Source organism: Corvus cornix, chromosome 11 (genome assembly GCF_000738735.6).
Source record: "Corvus cornix cornix isolate S_Up_H32 chromosome 11, ASM73873v5, whole genome shotgun sequence".
NCBI classification, from domain to species: Eukaryota; Metazoa; Chordata; class Aves; order Passeriformes; family Corvidae; genus Corvus; species Corvus cornix.
Genome location: NC_046341.1, coordinates 3364083 through 3382429, shown reverse-complemented (window position 1 = coordinate 3382429; position 18347 = coordinate 3364083). Strand labels below are relative to the sequence as shown.

The 18347-nt window shown below is 48.2% G+C and overlaps 1 protein-coding gene across 1 annotated transcript in view; it reads left to right on the top strand.

Annotated features, from left to right (window-relative positions):
* Nucleotides 1–365: 365 nt before the first annotated feature.
* Nucleotides 366–18347, top strand: part of ATP2C2 (ATPase secretory pathway Ca2+ transporting 2) — a 25665-nt gene continuing 7683 nt past the window's right edge. Inside the window, exons 1-16 of the mRNA XM_010403507.3 lie at nucleotides 366–813; nucleotides 5892–6002; nucleotides 6649–6765; nucleotides 8464–8553; nucleotides 8684–8719; nucleotides 8812–8873; nucleotides 10066–10174; nucleotides 10251–10400; nucleotides 10765–10833; nucleotides 11167–11242; nucleotides 11482–11548; nucleotides 12765–12889; nucleotides 15032–15129; nucleotides 15842–15943; nucleotides 16763–16852; nucleotides 18240–18341. Coding sequence (XP_010401809.1) covers nucleotides 715–813; nucleotides 5892–6002; nucleotides 6649–6765; nucleotides 8464–8553; nucleotides 8684–8719; nucleotides 8812–8873; nucleotides 10066–10174; nucleotides 10251–10400; nucleotides 10765–10833; nucleotides 11167–11242; nucleotides 11482–11548; nucleotides 12765–12889; nucleotides 15032–15129; nucleotides 15842–15943; nucleotides 16763–16852; nucleotides 18240–18341 — 1503 coding nt within the window. The 5' untranslated portion in view covers nucleotides 366–714. The remainder of the gene's footprint in view (nucleotides 814–5891; nucleotides 6003–6648; nucleotides 6766–8463; nucleotides 8554–8683; nucleotides 8720–8811; nucleotides 8874–10065; nucleotides 10175–10250; nucleotides 10401–10764; nucleotides 10834–11166; nucleotides 11243–11481; nucleotides 11549–12764; nucleotides 12890–15031; nucleotides 15130–15841; nucleotides 15944–16762; nucleotides 16853–18239; nucleotides 18342–18347) is intronic.

Below are 18347 nucleotides of genomic sequence, written 5' to 3'. Positions count from 1 at the left end.
AACCAGTGAACTTTATCAATCTTGGAATCACAGAACCGGAGAATGTTCCGAGCTGGAAGGGACCCACAGGCATTATTGAAGTCCAGCTCTGGGCACCGAAGTCCAGCCTTAGCTGTGCGTTGGGATCCACCACGAAAGCGCGAAGGAAGCGCTGTGGTTTTGACGAACGATCATTACAAATCCCCACATCGCACATCCATGCCCTCTTCCTGATGTAAACACCTATAAATCCCGGCGTTGTGCTGACTGGAGCATTTCCTAAGAAGGACTATCCCAGCCTGGAAGTTTACAAACAGGCTCGGCGGTGCGTGTAACCTGTCCTGCCCCTGCGCTCACAGCCCTGGCGAAACACCTTCCCTATCTGCCCGTCCGACGCTCCTCCCGCAGCAATCCTTCGGAGGGCGGAGGAAAAGCCCAACCTGCTCTTCAGGTGCCGGTCACGCACATCGAGCCGGTTCCCTCGTGTCCCTGTCACACACAGCCAGCCTTCCCGGCCGGGTTTCACGGGAGCAGCTCCCGCGGGGAGGCTCGGAGGGCGCGCACCTCCCTCCCTCCGGCTCCGGCGGCCGAAGGAAGGCGTGACTTGGCGGCAGGGACAGGTGCCTCTCCCTGCAGGTAGCCCCGAGCTCCCGGGGAAGCGGAGCCAGCCCTGCCAGCGGCCGGTGGTCCCATCTCGCTGCCCCCCGGGGCGCTCCCCAGAGCGGCGCAGCGAAGATGGGCGAAGGAAGTTTCACCAAACTCTTCCAGAAAAGGTCGCTCCTCCGCTTCGTGCAGAAATATCAGCCCCTGGGAAGCAGCGAGCCGGAAGAGGAGGTGAGGATTGCCTGTGCCTCTTGCCTGGACCTGCTGAAATAGTTTGTGTGACTGGGGTTACTTTTGTCTACTCCGCCTGCTTTGTCCCACCGGTAACTCGAGAGCGCTGTGGCTGCGCTGTCCCCTCTCCGGGCGAGCCGAGCGGCTCCCGGCAGCAGGGGGATGAGGTGGATGGTGTTTGCCAGGGGCCGGGAGTGATGGGGAGCCTTGTTTCTATGCAATGATCCAAGGGCACGGAGCTGAGGCCTCAGTCCTGCCCAGAAACTTTGTTCCCTGCTCTGAGGAGCTTCCCAGCTAAGGAAGCGCATGGGAGAGCCCTGGAGTGCGGCCGTGGGAGCTCTCTGGAGAGTGGGCACAACAGGGGAAATGGAAAGCAGGGTTCCCCCTGTCCCCAGGGGACCCCTGCCACCAGTGCTGGTCACTGGCAGAGGGGCTGTGCCCCTCGGGCTGTGCTCTGAGCTGTTGCTGCAGTCAGGGCTGGTAACCAGCGGCCAAGGAGGGTTTGGGCTCAGACCTGCAGAGTCCACCTGGAAATACTGCTTTCCTCTCCTGAAAAGTGCTGCACTGACGTCCCCTCCCTGCTTGCACTGCCTGTCCTCGGTGCAGATGGACCAAAGGGTGGCCAGTGGTGCTTTGATGACACGTTTGTTGTTCTCCTTGGGTTTTCGCCACAAAATCTTCTGGTCTGGGATTCTCTGGTTATTTGCTCAGCACAAGGTTTCCATGGCTCAAGCCCCATTTTTTCTGCCACATGGCAGATTGGTTGGGTGCTCTGCCACGTGAACCTCATTTGTCTAATTCCTCTAGCACATGGGGTTAGCCCTTACTCCCATCCCAACGAGCTCCATCCACACACTTGGAGAGATTCATGTGCTTTTCCTGACTGACTGAGGCCTTTCCCAGATATTATTTCAGATAATCCCCTTTCTGAGTCTTGTCTGTCTGGTGTGGGGCAGGTCAGTGTCACAGGGAGAAGAAAATAAGACACTGAACTCTTCCCCTGTGCACTGCATCGGGTGATGCTGCTCTGCACTGCTCACACAGAACTCAAAATCCCAGGAAAAGAAGATCTTGATGAGGTTGCAGAAGGTCTCTGTAACCTGGCTCGGTGGGAAGCTGAGATTTCTGATTGCACGTAGGCAGGAGGCCACGGGCAATTATTCTGGCTTGTTCTTAGGCTGCACCATTTATGCTGCGCCAAAATAAATAGTGACAGGTATTTACTTCCAAATCTAAACCCCTCTTGAATTTTAGCTCAGGTCTATGCAGAGAGTGGTCTGTGTGTAACAGGAGAGTGAGGTGAGGAGAGCTTTGGCACAGGGTAGGAAGCAGATAGCAGTGTACAATGAAAATGGGAACTTGGCAAATCAAGAACTTATTCTCAGGGTATGGTTTAGGCTGGTAAATGACTCATCTTCCCCCTACTTGATGGCATTTTGCTTCTTTGCTTGAAAATAGTTGCAGAGCACTTTCAACCTTGTAGATCTTAAATATTTTGGTCAAAGCGTTGTGCTCGGTCTTAAAGGTGTGAGGGTGTGAGTCCAGGCGATCTGATGGGACTGCAGGCAGGATAAATGCCCAAACTGGGCTGTGAAGGAAAGCCCCAGTGCTGTTACTCCAGTGGGGTGATGGCCAGTTCACCTGTGGCCGTGGTGTTACCTGGAGATGGCAGGACAGTCACCTGGCACATCAAAGCCCATGCCCAGCCTGTGTCCAGACTCTGCTGGGCATGGTTTAACTCCTTTGCTGCAGTGCCCCATCCAGAACCAGGGGGATTTTTGTGGGGCTGATTTATAGTTTACGGGAATTGCGTGTTTCCTGCAGAAATCTGAAGAACAACTAGAGATTTTTCTTCTGAGCATCCCAGAGTGTGTGCACATGCACAGTCACACATCCTTGTGTGTGTGACGGGGGGAGAAAAGCCTGGGCACTGCTTCTTTGCATCCCTCTTTCCCTCTGACCATGGTCACCCCCAGCAGGCACAGTCCAGGGCAGGATTCTTGAGGTGGGTGCTTCAAATCAGCCTTACTGGAATACCTCTGGCCTTTTGAACAATCAAGGGGGCTATTTTGGAGTTTCTATCTGCAAGCAGGGGGACCAGAGCTTTGTTTCATGTAAAAAATATTGGAATTCTGTGATAGATGTGCAACAGGGGAGTGAGAAGCTGTGTGGGAGGTGCTGAAACCAGTGTGGTGGGTGGGAAAGGAGCTTGGATAGGGAAGCCCAGCAAGGCAGCCCCTCACCTGGAGGGCTGGGGGTTGCTCGAGGCTGGATTCTGGATTCTGCCTGCACCCCTGGAACATGGGTCTTTTCCTTCCATGTCCACCCGAAAAAAGAAATGTAAAAGTCTCTTTGGAGAGAATGGTTTGATTTATTTATTGTATTTTTGGCAGGGATAAAGTTTAATGTTTGGAAGGGCTTCATGTAGACTAAATAACCCAGCCCACTCTGGATTGCAGTCCATTATCTGGTCCAAAGTAACCTAAGACAGGGAAAAGGATATGCAAAGCCTCAGCAGAGGCAGAGGTGGGGGAAAATCCCGAGAACTGGTATTTTGGGCTGTTTGCCAGAGTACACAAAAAGGGCTGTGTGCTCTGCAGAAAGCCCCATGCTCCCTTTCTTCCACATGGGCTGCTCAGCAGGACAACTGAAGGATTGTTTTAGGATGAAGGATGCTCAGGTACCTCCAAGGTGGCTCCCAGCCACACCAGCTGCTCTTTATAGCCTCCGGTATCTCCTGATCTTGCAAAGCAATAGATAAACTGATAATTACCCTTTTGTGACTCCTTCCTGCCCTGCTGCATGGAGTCTGTGCTCTTGTGCCGAAAGGATAAAGGTTATAAATGTAAATGGATATTGTGGATAACCCACATCTGCTTTGCAAGGTAAACACAAAAGCCAGTAATGCTCAAGGAGAGGTTTGTTTATGAGGAGATTGGCACAGGACACTGCCTGGTGCCCAACATCCCTGGGGTGGGGTGGGATTGGGGTCACAGGGGCTCTGCACTGGCAGCACATCCAGGGCAGGAGGGAGATGGGGCCCCACTGATGCATTTCCAACCTGTGCATTGCAGGGGTTGTTCTGCAAAACAGAACTGGTGGGAAAGCTGTGCCACGTTCATGAGGGGAAATCCCTGACAGGCGTAGGCTCAGCAGCGCAACTCATCCCAATAAAGCTGTTCCTGCCACAGGCCCTGGCTGGCAGGAGCAGGGAGCTGCCAGCATTTCCAGAGAAACCACAGATGGCTCAGGCACATCCCAGGCCTTTGTCATTTATTTCCTCCACACCTTTGTGAAGGTAAATATTGCTGATAGAGCTGGGCCCTGCTTCCCCTGGTGTCCTTGGGGACTTCAGGCATGTTATCCTCGTGTCCAGGTCCCTTCCTTCCCTCCAGCTGCTTTCATTAAAATTTAAACTGCTCCAGGGCAGAGCTGTACCTTGATACCTGTGTGTGCCAGCTGCAGCACAGAGGAGCCTGGAGAGGCCACATTAATCAGGATGGGAATGAATGCAGGGATGTGTCTATCCCTGTGTTTTCTTCCCACCAAACCCTTCCGTCTCCATAAGTGGCTCTTGGGATTTCAGTGTCTGGATGTCAACAAAGTAACAGGGAACTGATGCATTTGTACAACCAGGGCACACAAACAGGGACATAAATCATGAGTTTTAAATGTGGAAGGGGTGTTTTTGTCCCTTCTAGAAAGGTCTGTTAAGGAGATGTGGAAATAAGGGTGATGTCCGGTGCTAGGATGGCTCAAAAAGGGGAGCAGCACTGCAGCTTCTTCAAGCAAAATGTGGTCACCGGCTTGGGGGAAACGTGGGAGCAGGAAATCCATGGAGATCTTGGGCAAATTGCTGGGGGATTGGAAAGGCAGGTTGTTCCTGGGACAAAATGGCTCTAAATGAGCCCTGCCCAGAGCAAGGGCTCCCAGACTCCTGGGCTTTCCCACTGGGAGCAGGAGGGTGTTGGCAGCTGAGCTGTGGGTCAGGAAATGGCCATAAAAGAGGGCTGCCACAGATGGATATGGCTAAAGCCTGTTCCAGGAGCAGGGCTTAGAGATGCTCCGAGCTCTCCAGAAGCCCCAAGACTGAAACCAGCTCCATGAGAGAACAGCCAAGGACGTTTTCGCGTTTATGATTTCCTGCATTTATCTCAGGCTTTAAATTGCAAGGCACTGGATGTTCCTAGAAAGCTCCTGAATATTCATGGCAGGGCCAATTCCCCAATTACCAGTGCAGGAGGGTGAGCCAGACCTGAGTGCATCCCACAGCAAACATTCCAGGGTGCTGGGAGTGGGGAGCTGGAGCCAAATTCCTGCCTCGCTCTCTGGGGGTTCCTTAACGAACACAAACTCCTGTGCTTTATGAATGAAGGGAAAAGGGAATGGAACTCCTGTCCCTTGGGAGGGGTGAGATTTCTCCCTCTCTGTACTCAGCCTGCACTAGTGGTCACAGCCTGGGCCTGGCAGAGATTTTGGGAATACTGCTGCTCTGGGAAGTGCATTTTAGAGAAGAAAATGAAGGAAATTGAAAGGCAGAGGTTGGGATGCTGAGGGCTGGGGCTGCCTGGATGGGGCAGGAAGGCTTTATCCTGCTTGGAGGCAGCTGCAGAGTCAGTGGTGGAGCAAAGCAGCCCTGGAGGTGGGAGAGGAGATTTTGCTTCTCCCTCTGGCTCACATTTCTAGCTCACGTTTTCAGCTCGTTTATTATGTTTTTAATAAGGGGAAAGTGTTTTCCTTGCTCTGAGCATCGAGTCTGGGCTGTGAGACACTGGCATGGGACACCTCAAACAGCACAGCCTGAACCTCTCCTGATCAGCACCGTGAGCTCCTCTTTTTTGGCTCCCCAGCTCCTCACGACCTCTCTCCCCCTACGAGAACAGCCGGGCTTTGAGGCTGGGGTCAGGATTGCTTAGAGCTGGTATTAAAGCGCTGAGATTTGGGAAGTGGTGTAGTGACTGGCACGCAGCTGGCAAGGGGAGGGAAGGGAATGGGATTAAGGGAAGAAGCCGGGAGGTGCTGAAAAGCTTTAATTAACTGTGCTCTCGCCTAACGATTGCCTCGCCTTGTTTACCCAGCCCCGTGAGGAGTGCGAGCTGAAGGTAATCGAGCAGGAGAAGGAGGTGGCGGTCCTGCCCCCGAAGGACGCCTGTAAATGCCACAAGGAGGACTTGGCAAGAGCTCTAAACGTAAGGGTTTGTGCAGGTCTTTGGGAATGTGGGATCTGCCTGTGGGAAGGGCCCGAGCAGCAAAATCAGTCTGTAATTGACTTGCAAACTCCTGGAGTGCCCAATCCCGCTGCCTTTTTGTGGGATGAATCCTCTCCTTTCTGGGCTTGAGGGTCCCCACCATCAGGGAAAGCTTTAGTGCTTGGCTGTATTTTAATTTCTGACCTCGCTATTTTTTAAATCCAGGCAGAATAGATTTTATCCCTTCTCATTTTGTTCTCCCTTGAATTTTGTCAGGGTGTGTTTATTTTTATTTTCTCTTTAAATACACAGTGCAACCAGAAATTAGTTCTTTCCTTTACTATTTTAGATTTCTAATTTGTCATCCATGATATGATTTCTCCCTTTTGGAAATATACATTTTTTAAAATTAACTTGTGTCCGCTCTATGGCTTTCTGTGGTGGTTGATGGTAAAATTTTATAGTTTAACAAAAATACATATTTTAACAGAAAAACAACGGGCAGATTTATTTTTTCACGGGAGACTGAGCCATGAAGTTCTTGCCCAGTCTGCTAATAGGGGTTTAATATAAATTTGCCTTAATAAGTTTTCTGTAACTGTAATATGTAATGTTTGGGTTGGGTTTGGGGTTTTTTTCCCTCTAGGTTGACTTACAAACTGGACTCTCTGAGTTTTCCGTGCTCCAGCGCCGGTCAAAACACGGCTGGAATGAATTTTCAGTAGAGAACACAGAGCCAATATGGAAGAAATATCTGGACCAGGTAAGGATTTTCTGCACAGATCCTCATTTCTTGGCAGAAACAAAACCTGGCTGGGTTGCTCTGAGCGTGTGTCTGCATTGAAATATTCAGGATTTGTAATTCCAGAGACTGAGCCTTGGAACAGGCTGTGCCCTGGACACAGGAACTGCTCCTTCTCCTGGGAAAACCATTGTGAGGTTCCTTTGCAGCTCACTGAGGGTGCAGATAACATCTTCAAACAGAAATGAACCTGTTTGTCTCCACACAGCCCACAAATCAAATGCTGTAGATCAGGGGCCTGGTTGCTGAGTATTTCTTCCCTTTAAGGCAAGTGGTAAAATCGTGAAAGGTTTGAGGAGAGCCGGTGGTAGCAGGAAGATGCTCTGATTTTGGCTATCCCTCCAGAAAAGGGGCAGCTGTGGAGCTCAGGGGAGTTTTGGGGTCTCTATCAGTGATACAGCAGTGACAGATACGTTCATACATGGTGCCATGTGCTGTTGACATCCACAATTTCACACCAGCTGCCCCCAGAAAGCCAGGCAGAAAGTGATATTTGCTGTCTTCCCTTTCCCCAGATGAGTTACCCTTGGGTTTTGCTTTTATTAACTATTTCTCATCAGTATTTAATGCATCTTTCAGCTCTCTTTGAGAGCTTTTAACCGGACAAGAAGGGCCTTTTGTTTGTTTTTATTTTTCATTTCCAACCTGTGATTTGACTGGTTTTCCTCCTGCTTAGTCGAATCACGAGGATCTGAGTTGCTTTGAAAGTCTTCATTTTTATTTCATGGTTTATCCCTTTTTCAACATAATTGATATTCTTTAGCTTTTGGTAATCATCACTAAGTCTCTCCAAGGATTCTTTTATTCCTGATAAAAAGTGAGATGGTGTTTTTTCTGCTCAGCCTTCAGAACCAGTTTCTCCTACAGGGACACCAGAGGGATTCTTCGGTGCATCTCTGATCCTCCTGCAACCTTTTGGTGCCTCTGGTCTTGCACCATTCACACCCTGCACTTGAGCATCATCCCTCAGCAGCCCCTTGCTGTGGCTTTTCCAGCTGCTGCTTTTGCAAACATCCCCCTTTGCCTCGGTTTTCTAAAGAGGAATGGAGGGACTTTCACCTTTGGCTCCAGCAAGGAATAAATTTAAATCCTGGCTTTCCTGCTGAGCATCACCACACATCTGTTGCACAAAGCAGGCAGATTTATCTTTATCTATTTAATTCCTTTCCATCAATTCCCACATCAGCTAAACAGAGCTGTAATTTTCTCAGGTAGGAAAAGGGGCCTTAAAGTCTCTGTTTAAAAGTGAAACAAGTGAGCACCTGACTCCCACAGCCCTCAGCCCAGTGAAGACTTGAGCAGATTAATTAAAGAAAAAATGAAAAAGAGGAAGAAAGAGGATTTCTGGTTTCAGATTCTAAGATGACAATAAAGTTTTTGTTTGTACTTACTGTGCATCAAGAAGCTTTTGGAATCAGCTCTGTGCTGTGTGTCTGCAAAGGCAGGCAAAAAGGGGGAAAGGGAGGGAATCCATGTGTTTTGGGGTGAGCCTGGTCCTGCTGGTCCCACACCCATCACCTGTGGAGCAGGAACTGCAGAAGCCTGACCACGATGCAAGGAGGGTCCCTGCAGCCAAACCTGACAGGGACCCTTCCTGATGGGGTCTGCAGCCAGCTCGGCTTCAGCACCTCTCATTCCATATTTTTCTTGTGTTCTCAGTTCAAAAACCCCCTCATCCTCCTGCTGCTGGCCTCAGCTTTGGTGAGTGTCATCACCAAGGAGTACGAGGATGCCGCGAGCATCACCATGGTAGGTGTCACCTGTCCCATACCCCCATGGTGGGTGTCCCTTGTCCCCCATATCCCCATGGTGGTGTCCCCTGTCCTGCATCCCACCCTGTCTCTCTGTGCCCACACCTGTAACCCCTCTCTGCCCACAGGCTGTGCTCATCGTGGTCACTGTGGCCTTCATCCAGGTGGGTTTTCCAGAGCTCAGCCCCGTGGCCATGGCTGTCAGCAAAGAGACCTCTCCTGTAACTTGGCTTTCTTTTCCCTCCTTGTTTAAAAGGAATATCGCTCGGAAAAATCCCTGGAAGAACTCAACAAGCTGGTGCCCCCCGAGTGCAACTGGTGAGACCTCCCTGCAGCAGGGGCTTAGCAGGGAGTGGGGCTAAGAGGGCAGGACCAACGGGAAAAGAAAATTATTTCAGGCTGTTGTGCACGTAATGAGAACCTGGTCTCTGGAGGGGTGGCACTGTGAGTGGGTGCAGCTACAGGTCACAGGGAAGGGGGATGAAATAATCAGTAATGATCCGAAATTATTAGAAGGTTTTTTTGTAATTATTAGGAAAAAAATTAGAAAAACTCGAAATAAGAAGTAGGCACCCAGTGGAATTAAGTAAATGCTGAGAGACAGGAGGCTCCCAGAAAAGCTCCACATCCCTGCAGCATATCCTGCATGCCACTGTCTCCCCAGGCAGGAAAAACCTCACCCATGTATATTTTTTTTTGCTTTAGGGTAGTTTTTCCCCCCGAGAAATGGGCACAAAGCAGCACCTGAGTGCAGGTGGGCTGGGGCTCCTGTCCTACCTGCTGCTGTACCCACGTGTTGGGCACGGGCACAGCCAGGTCACAGCCCACAGAGCAGCTTTAGGGTGCACCAAACACTGCTTTCCATGGCTTTGATGTTTGTTATCAGTGCTCAAAATTACAGGAAACATTTTGCCTATTTATGTCTTTGCAAATCAGTTTTGTCACAGCCAACAGAAATAAGTTGTGAGGCTCAGGGAAGCCTTGCCCTGCCAAAGAGGTGTGGGGTTTTCCACTGGTCCAAAGTTCACCCTGGAGCTTACAAACCCCACTGTTGGCACTTTATTTATTTATGATATGACACCAGAAGCATCCAGCTGCCTGGAAGGCTCCACTCTGAATGCAATAGTGGAATGCCAGGGGTAATTCTAGCTTTAAAAAGCCTCTTTTTAGGTTCAAGAATCTGCAACTCATTATTTAAGGCATGAAAGCATGACTCCTTGTTGCTCCTCTCTACTGTATAAATAATCTTTAAGTCACTTATGAAATATAAATCATCCATAACCTGCCCATCTGTTTGCAAATTAAATTCTGTTTACAAATTAAAACTGAGCCCAAACTGAACATAATCCTCTGCTCATTGCTATGAAGATTTTTCTGTTCTTATTTACATTGGAAGCTCTTTGGGGCAAGGCTCCTTGCTTTCTTGCCAGCCACGTTCCCGAGCCTGCAGAATGAATAAAAACCTCACAGCCTGGTTCCCTTTCTTCTTTTTTCCATTTGCCTCGTGCAGCCTAAGGGAAGGAAAACTGCAGCACCTTCTAGCACGAGAGCTGGTGCCTGGAGATATCATCTACCTGTCTGTGGGTGACAGGGTTCCTGCAGACCTCAGGCTCATAGAGGTAAATACAGCTGTAAACGAGCCTGGCTGGGAAATTCCTTGTCTTAACAGTGCCAGAAATGCGTCTTTTTAATTAGGTTACAGATCTGCTGGTGGATGAATCCAGTTTTACTGGAGAAGCTGAGCCTTGCAACAAGACTGACAGTGTGCTGCTGGAAGCTGGGGACATAACCACGCTGAGCAATGTGGTTTTCATGGGGACCCTGGTGCGGTACGGGAAGGGAAAAGTGAGTCCTGACATCAGTGGTCTTTTCCTGGGCACTGGTTGCAGATTATTTCAGTGTGAGCATGGAATGACAGGAAAAGGGGGAATGACAGAGGGCAGGTTTGATGGGATACTAGGAAGGAATCCTTCCCTGTGAGGATACTGAGGCCCTGGCACAGGGTGCCCAGAGAAGCTGTGGCTGCCCCTGGATCCCTGGCAGTGTCCAAGGCCAGGTTGGACGGGGCTTGGAGCAGCCTGGGACAGTGGAAGGTGTCCCTGCCCATGGCAGGGGTGGGACTGGATGGGATTTAAGATCCCTTCCAACCCAAACCAGTCTGGGATTCTCTATATTTTCTCACCTTCATCTCTCTTTTTCCTTTTTCCAGGGTGTGGTTATTGGCACAGGTGAAAATTCCCAGTTTGGTGAGGTGTTCAAGATGATGCAGGCTGAGGAGGTAACACAGCCCATGTCTGGGGAAATGCTGGATGTCCTGGATAAAAGTTTGTGAGCAGGAGCAGTCCCAAGAGTTCAATGCTCCGGGTTCAGTTCTGCTTCTGCCACAAGATGCCCGTGTGACTGAGGGACACCAAAGTGTCTGACAGAGAAGGACAGGACAGGCTGTGCCCAACAGACCCTGTTGAGGGGCTGAGGGTGGGAAAAGCACAAGGCAACTGCAGGGACCATGTATTGATAACCAGGGCTGTGTGGGTCACTTGTTCTGGGCTGGCCATCATCTCTCATCACACACAACAACCAAAGAAAACCCAGTAACCTCTAATTTTTCCAGACTCCCAAGACACCTCTGCAGAAGAGCATGGACAGGCTGGGGAAGCAGCTCACGCTGTTCTCCTTTGGGATAATTGGTGAGTGGGATGCAATGCTCACGCTGGCGTGGTTGGCTGTGGAATCCCTCCGTGCTCCAGGGCTGCTTTTCTAAAAGCACTTGTGGGTGTGGGTCACCTGGACCTTGGGGGTTCGAGCAGAGACACCACTGAACGAGAGACCTGGGTGCCTCATTGCATTTTTAGTTCTGCAACAACAGCTAAAACAGGTCAGAGGTTTTTGAAGTACTTTTTTTAACCAGCTCATTTCCCCCCTCCAGGTTTGATAATGCTCATTGGCTGGTTGCAAGGGAAGCGTCTCCTCAGCATGTTCACCATTGGAGTCAGGTGAGGACTGGACTTTTTCTCTTTGATTTCTAATGAAATGTCCCAAGGAACTTCCCGTTCGAAACAAAGGACATTTCACAAAGGAGAGCTTGAGCAAATACATAAAAATTTCATAAATACATAATTCTCTTGCACTGCTGAAATTAATGTGAGGTTTAAACAGAGTGGAGGAGAACAACACCAAGCTTGAGGGTTTATTTAATTTTGTAAACTGGTATCTGGAAAATCTTCCTTAGCATCTCCACCTCATCCTGCTGTGAATGCCCTTTCCTATCTGTGCTATGAATTTAGTGGGAGTGCACCAACAACAAATATTACTCTTTGCTGTTCCTACTGGATTTACATCTAAAGAAAGGAATGCACATCTCACACAGCATAAAAAAGCATGCACAGCTTCTTAATCAAACATAATAAAAAATGTGTTTCCAGTAGTGCCCATAAAACCTGTTACCTTGGTGTTGTCATGGCTCTAAAATCAATTCTTTAAAAAAAAAAAAAGTGTTCTATGGAAACAAAAAAAAAATCCCAGGTGGGGAGACAACAGAGAAGCCAAACCGGTTCAGTGCCACCTTCCTGTCTCCCAGGGGGATGTGGTGGCAAAGAAAAGTGTTTAATCCTGAGTTTGGGGGGGCAGTTTATGGTTTTGCAAGCCGTCCGTGATTCCATTTTGCACATATCTGGAAGCATTCAGAGTTCCCCAAGGAATATCTAATATCAAATATACAGACTGTGGCTGGATTTTTCCAGCATATCAGGTGTTGCAGGTTTTGGTGTTGCTCTGATTGATGGTGGAGACATCTGGGGAGCTGGTTCTGTCCCCCCACAGTGGGGTAAGAGAGGAGGTGAGGGGCTGCATGTGGCCAGGAGCCAGTGGCTAACGTGTGAGCCCTGGTGCCAGGGAATATTCAACTCCCATCCTCAGAAAGTTAAATAAATGAAATTAAATCCAGCCTCTAAATCCCTGCTTAGCCAGAAATTAATGCTCTTTGGCAATGTAAAGAAGAAAAATAACTGCTCTGTCACAACCATCCAGAAAAAGGTCGAAGGGCTGGGTAAATGTCCTGCTTTTGTATTTGCAGTGTGCCAGCAGCCCCAGTGATTATCCCATTGAGCCCCTTAGGAAAACTCAGCCCTGGGAATGTCCCTTTGGCACCTTTGGGTCCGTGCTTGTGGTTTGGGCCCTGTGTTGAGGCTGTTGTGTCTCTGCTGTCCCCAGCCTGGCCGTGGCTGCCATCCCCGAGGGCCTTCCCATCGTGGTCACTGTCACCCTGGTGCTGGGAGTGCTGCGCATGGCCAAGAAAAAGGTGATTGTGAAGAAGCTGCCCATTGTAGAGACCTTAGGTAAGGCTGCAAAGGGGCCACACGGCTTGGTCACCTGCCAGGCTCCAAAATCTGAGCTCCAAAGTCTGGGCTGGCCTTGAGAGCTTTGGTCTGATCCAGAGAAATAAATTTGGAACAGTCTTACTGGGACAGAGCAACCCACTCAGAATTAAATATATTTTTTACCCTGTATTTCTCACCCTTTTCCCTTATTTTGTGGTATGAACACAGGCACGTGCTTGGAATGGTCCAGCCCAGGGGGAGCAGAGCCCCTCTGCAGACACGTATTGGGTTAAAATCTTTGTTTCTCTTTCCTCTCCGTGCTCTGGGATCCTCCTGCAGATCTGTCCTGCCCACTTCTTCAGCGTCTGGCTAAAAAACCTCCCAGCCCCTCAAGTCAAGCTTGGCAACATAAATAAAGCCATTTATCCTTCTGCAGGCTGGGTGGTGGCCAACTCCCTGACACCCAAAAAGTCACGGAGAGAGGGACAGAGAGGATGGAGAAGGCATCCAACACATCCTCACAGCTGCAGGGCAGAACGAACTGGGATGGAATTGTTCTTCCACCTCCCCTTATCTTCAATTTGTCCCTTACTCCCAGGTGGCTGCACTGCAGGCTTTGCTGCTCTGACCTGGGTCAGGGTAGCAGGGATATGAAGGAGGAGACACAGTGCCTACTTAGCACCACTCATTAAATGCACAATAAATACCAAGCCAGGTCCGTGCAGTTCCCAAAATCTGCTGCATGGCCAGATCCTGCAGCTAAAACCTGTCCTTTTGGGAAACACTGCTATTGTTTGAGCTGCCTATGTTTGTTCTGCAGTTAAGGAATCTTATCACCCTGATTTTATTGTGTCTGCCCTGACCCAGGACATCTGAAACAGCTTTTCCCTCGTGAGGGAATTCGTTCTGGGAGGGCTGCGCCCACAGAGGCAGAACTGCAGGTGCAGAGAAGGCACAGCCAAAACTGTCTGTTAAACTTCTGAAGAGGAGAAAAACAATCCTTCTTCTTTAATTATCAGTAACTAAAAACGGGGTGTTGGAGATCACAGCTTTGCTCTCTGCTAATCCTTCCAAACTGTGCTTCATTTAATTACAGCCCAATCCGCTTTATTTTCTCTCCAGGTCTTTACCTAGAAGTCATCATGCTTGTGGGGGTCTGTGCCTGAGCACTGTGATCACCTCCAGAGCCAGGAAGATACTCAGACTCAGAAGGAAGCTGGAGCCTTATTCTTGTTTCACATTAAAGTAATTTCCCCCCTTCTTGGGAGTGGAAACTATCTGGAATGCGGTGGCTCAGCTAATTCACCCTTTTGCAGCACTTTGTAAATGGACTCTGGAAAAATGTGCCTTACTGGATCAGGGTTGGCACAAAGCAGAGCAAAGGGGCAGTTTCTGCTCTTAGGTGTTGATCTTGGAGTATTTTTTGTAGCAGTCTTTAACCCACCTCCTCTCCCAGTCCCTTGGTGAGGCAGGGAAGGGCTGCTGTTCTGATTTAGAGAAGCAAGGCTTAACTGGCAGAGTGGGAATTGGGGCTGTCTTTTTGGAATAGAGCAGCTGTTCTGTGATATTGCAGCCCAGAAACACTGACCAAGACACTGTGACCCTCTTTGGATGGCTCCTACCACATCTCACACCCGAATTATGCTCCCGATGCCCCAATGTGCACTCAAATCCTTTCCTTCCTTCTTAGGCAGCTCATCCATTTCTTGATCTTTTCTCCCTTTCACCGGTGCGGTTTAAACTACATCAGTGAAACTTTTCTCCCTCTTCTCACTCTCACTGCTGGGCTGCATTATTGATCAGTTCTGATTAAAACCATTCCTGCCTCAGTGTCGCTGTTGGGGCAGTCACGACACACACGGACAGTGCCTCTTTCAAGGGCCAAAAAGCCATTTATTAAACAAAGCAGCCTCTTTTATACACTTCTTGTATGTTACCATTCATGTTACAGATTCACTGGCTGCTAAACTACTACAACAGACTCTTTGGCTATTACTGACTACAACATACCATTGGCTACCTATAGCATAAGCATTCAGAAAAATAACAGGTGCAGATATGTGGCTGTTTTCTCCTTCTGTTTAACTTGCCTGAGCCATGATTTTATAAAGGCAACAAGGCCTTCATTTTATAAGGTTTTACTTCAATGCCACACCCCAGGTTGCTGCAATGTCATCTGCTCAGATAAGACGGGCACTCTGACTGCCAACGAGATGACAGTGACCCGGCTCGTGACCTCGGACGGCTGCCAGGCAGAGGTATGGATGAGGCAGGAATCCAGGCTTTCCTGAGGGAATTCAGCAGCACTGAATTTGCCTTTGGTTCAGTCGGACCCAAATGAGGAAGGCTGGCCAGCCCCAAACCAAGCAGTTTCCTGCACATTCCCTTCAAGTGAAGAGATTTTTGCAGCCCTGGGGCAGGCAGAGGTGAGGCTGAGGGTACAAAAACCACTCAGGTACCACAGAAATGTCCATTGGCATCACCTGTAATTATTGTAAGTGCTGAAACCTGCCACTGACCCTTGCTGGTCCACCTGGCTGTAGGAATATTTATTATAGGAGCAGCTTCATTCTCTGCTTGGTTCATTCGTCTCTGTGCAAAGTGAGGGGAAAATGCAAAATGTGCGGCAGAGGAGAGACAGGGCAGTCATGAGGAGGGCAGGGCTTGAACAAACCCCTTGCACTGCTGCCAAAGGGCTGCAGCTCTCCCCTGAGCTGCAGGGGACTTGTGGAATCACGGCAAACAAATTCCCTATAAGACAAATTGACTCCTCTTGTCCCTATAAAGCCATTTTAGTGTGATATTGTCACTGTCTGCAGCCTTTTCTTTAAGCATTGCTTTCAGACAGAAAGAAGAATCCCTGCACTCCTTAAAAATGAGAATTTTCTTGAGTGCAGCCCCCTGCACACATCTGCAGTCCACTCCTGACAGGTACAGAGGAAATTTCCCATCTTTCTCTCCCTCTCTCAGGTCAGCGGGGTGGGCTACAATGGAGAAGGAAATGTTTATCTTCTGCCATCCAAGGAGATTCTTAAAGAATTTTCCAACATCTCCATTGGGAAACTCGTGGAGGTAAGTGTAAATTATGAACCAGCATATCCTAGTTACAGTCACTTTTCAGATGCACAAATGACTTTGGATAATTAGTGTGAAGAAAACCCACTTTTGTAATTCTAAAACGGACTGTCTTGCTAAAACATTTTCATGGAAAGACTGAGTGTGATGTAATTCCTGAAGCTTATGGGTGAAAGGCAGTGATCATGAGACATGCAGAGAGAGACCAGAGCCATCAGCTTCAGGAGGCAATGATATTCTGGATAAAAATACAGTTCTGGCAGAGGAGAGACCAATACATTTTACCACAGTCAGGTTTTAACGTGCACAGATTGTAGACATTAGCCAGCTACACAGTCCATTTATAAATGTATTGTGATGTCCTCTGGGTTTGTGTCAGCTTTACATAAAATTTTTAACATTCAGCTGGAGGCTGGAGTGAGTGTTTGGGTGGTGAAATGATTTGTGCTGGAATCTCAAATGGAGATTAGGTCCCATTTTATTCCTACTGCACATTAGAAACAACAGTAGGAGAGACTGAGCTTTCATTTTCATGATATATCAAGCTCATTAGATGTATCTCATGTTTTCTTGATGTTAATTTATCCAAAGCATAATATTTTACCAGAATATTGGTGCATCTTATAGATTAAGTGGCTTTAGAAAACACAAGAACTGATCTCAAGAGATGCTGCCGTGGGGAAATCTTTTCTCAAAACTTTTGGGATGTGGTTCCTTTCATTCCCCAATCTTTCATCATTTCATTTAAAGAGATGAAAAAGCTGTGACTTCAGTAATGAAAAAAAATATACCATGTAAAGCTGTCCCTTTCTCTAGGCTGGCTGTGTAGTCAATAACGCCGTTATCAGGAAAAACTGTGTGATAGGACAACCCACAGAAGGAGCTCTCATTGCCCTGGCAATGAAGGTAAGGTCCTTAGAGTGTAAAATTTTCCTGAAATTATAATAAATAAATAAATAACAGCTGGATTTGTTAGGTCTGGCAGCAGAGTAAGACTGCTTTAAGTTCCCCAGACTGGTTTAATCTTTCCTTGTCTCCTCTGCCCAAGGTCATAGATGTTGCCTCTCCCAGTCAGCCTTTAGTCATGGACTCTTTCCTTGAGCTTCTGTGCTGACAGCAATCCTCTTTTGGCTTGGTTAATCCTGCAGTTAGGCTGGGCTATGCATTTCTTTTGGGCTCAGACTGGACAGCTCATTTTATATTTCCTGCACGTGCCAATTAAGAGCCCAGGAGGAAAGCAAGAGTTAAAAATGAGCAGGAACAGGCCAGGCCAGATTGCATGGCAGAGGGTCACCCTCATTTTGGGTCATCTGCTAGATTTCACTTTTTTCCTAGTAATGATTATGTAAAACAAGGTGGTTTTATGAATATTGCATTCACACTGCCAGGCAGAGCTGTAAAGCACCTCAAGGTATCACCTCAGCAGTGTCACCCAGCCTGAGGCCTCACCCTCGGGTGGGCTGTAGAACACAGGAGGTCCCTGATGAAATGATGCACCTCCAAACATCTGGTCTTACCTCCTGCTTTTAAAGCTTGTAACTAACTCTAGCACTGCAATCATGATTTTTTTAATTTCTTTTTTCAAGCAATGGCATTCCATTTCCCTAAATGCTGAATTAAATCCTTCCTCCTGCTCTGGCATTCAGTAGCTGAGCAATAGCAGAATATGAGGGAGGTTGTCTTTCTTATGTTTATTTTTAAATTTTTGTTTTGGTGGGAGCTGGGGAAGAAGGTGATCAGAAGTAGCTTCCAGTCTCTCCCACTTCACCTGCAATAATCACACATGCTGCTGGAGCAAGAGTGTATTGATTTGGACTGAAAGGTTTTGTTGTGAATTGCTTTTTGAGCGTAATTCATCAGGAAATAATTCAAAACCACATCCACAACTGACCATTCAGCTATTTGCTATTTCCTTTCTTCTTTCAAGTAGAGTTGCTGGACAATAACCCAGAAAAGAAACCCAGAAATCTGCTCATCCCATTGCTTTGCCATAGGTTTAGGGAATGGACGTGTTCCTCTCACCAAAAGGCACGTCAGGTCCTTAATTCCTGCAAAATTTAACAGAGGTCAAGCTTCAAACTCCAGTTTAATTTATCCCATAGCAGGCACCTAAAGCAAAAGATTTTGGGTTTGAGATATGAATTTTTCTCTGCTCGTGTTTTCTCTTGAGCTCTGTGGGATCTGACAGCCTGGAAGGACACGGCCAACAGTCAATCCTTGTGATATGGAAAATATATCCAAGCTTTGGCAACGTCCAGCCTTACAGTGCTCTTTTTGTTTTACCTTGCTTCAGATGGAATTAGCTGACATAAAGGACATTTATGTAAGAAAGAAGGAAATTCCATTCAGCTCCGAGCAGAAGTGGATGGCTGTGAAATGCACACTGAAAAATCAGGTAAAG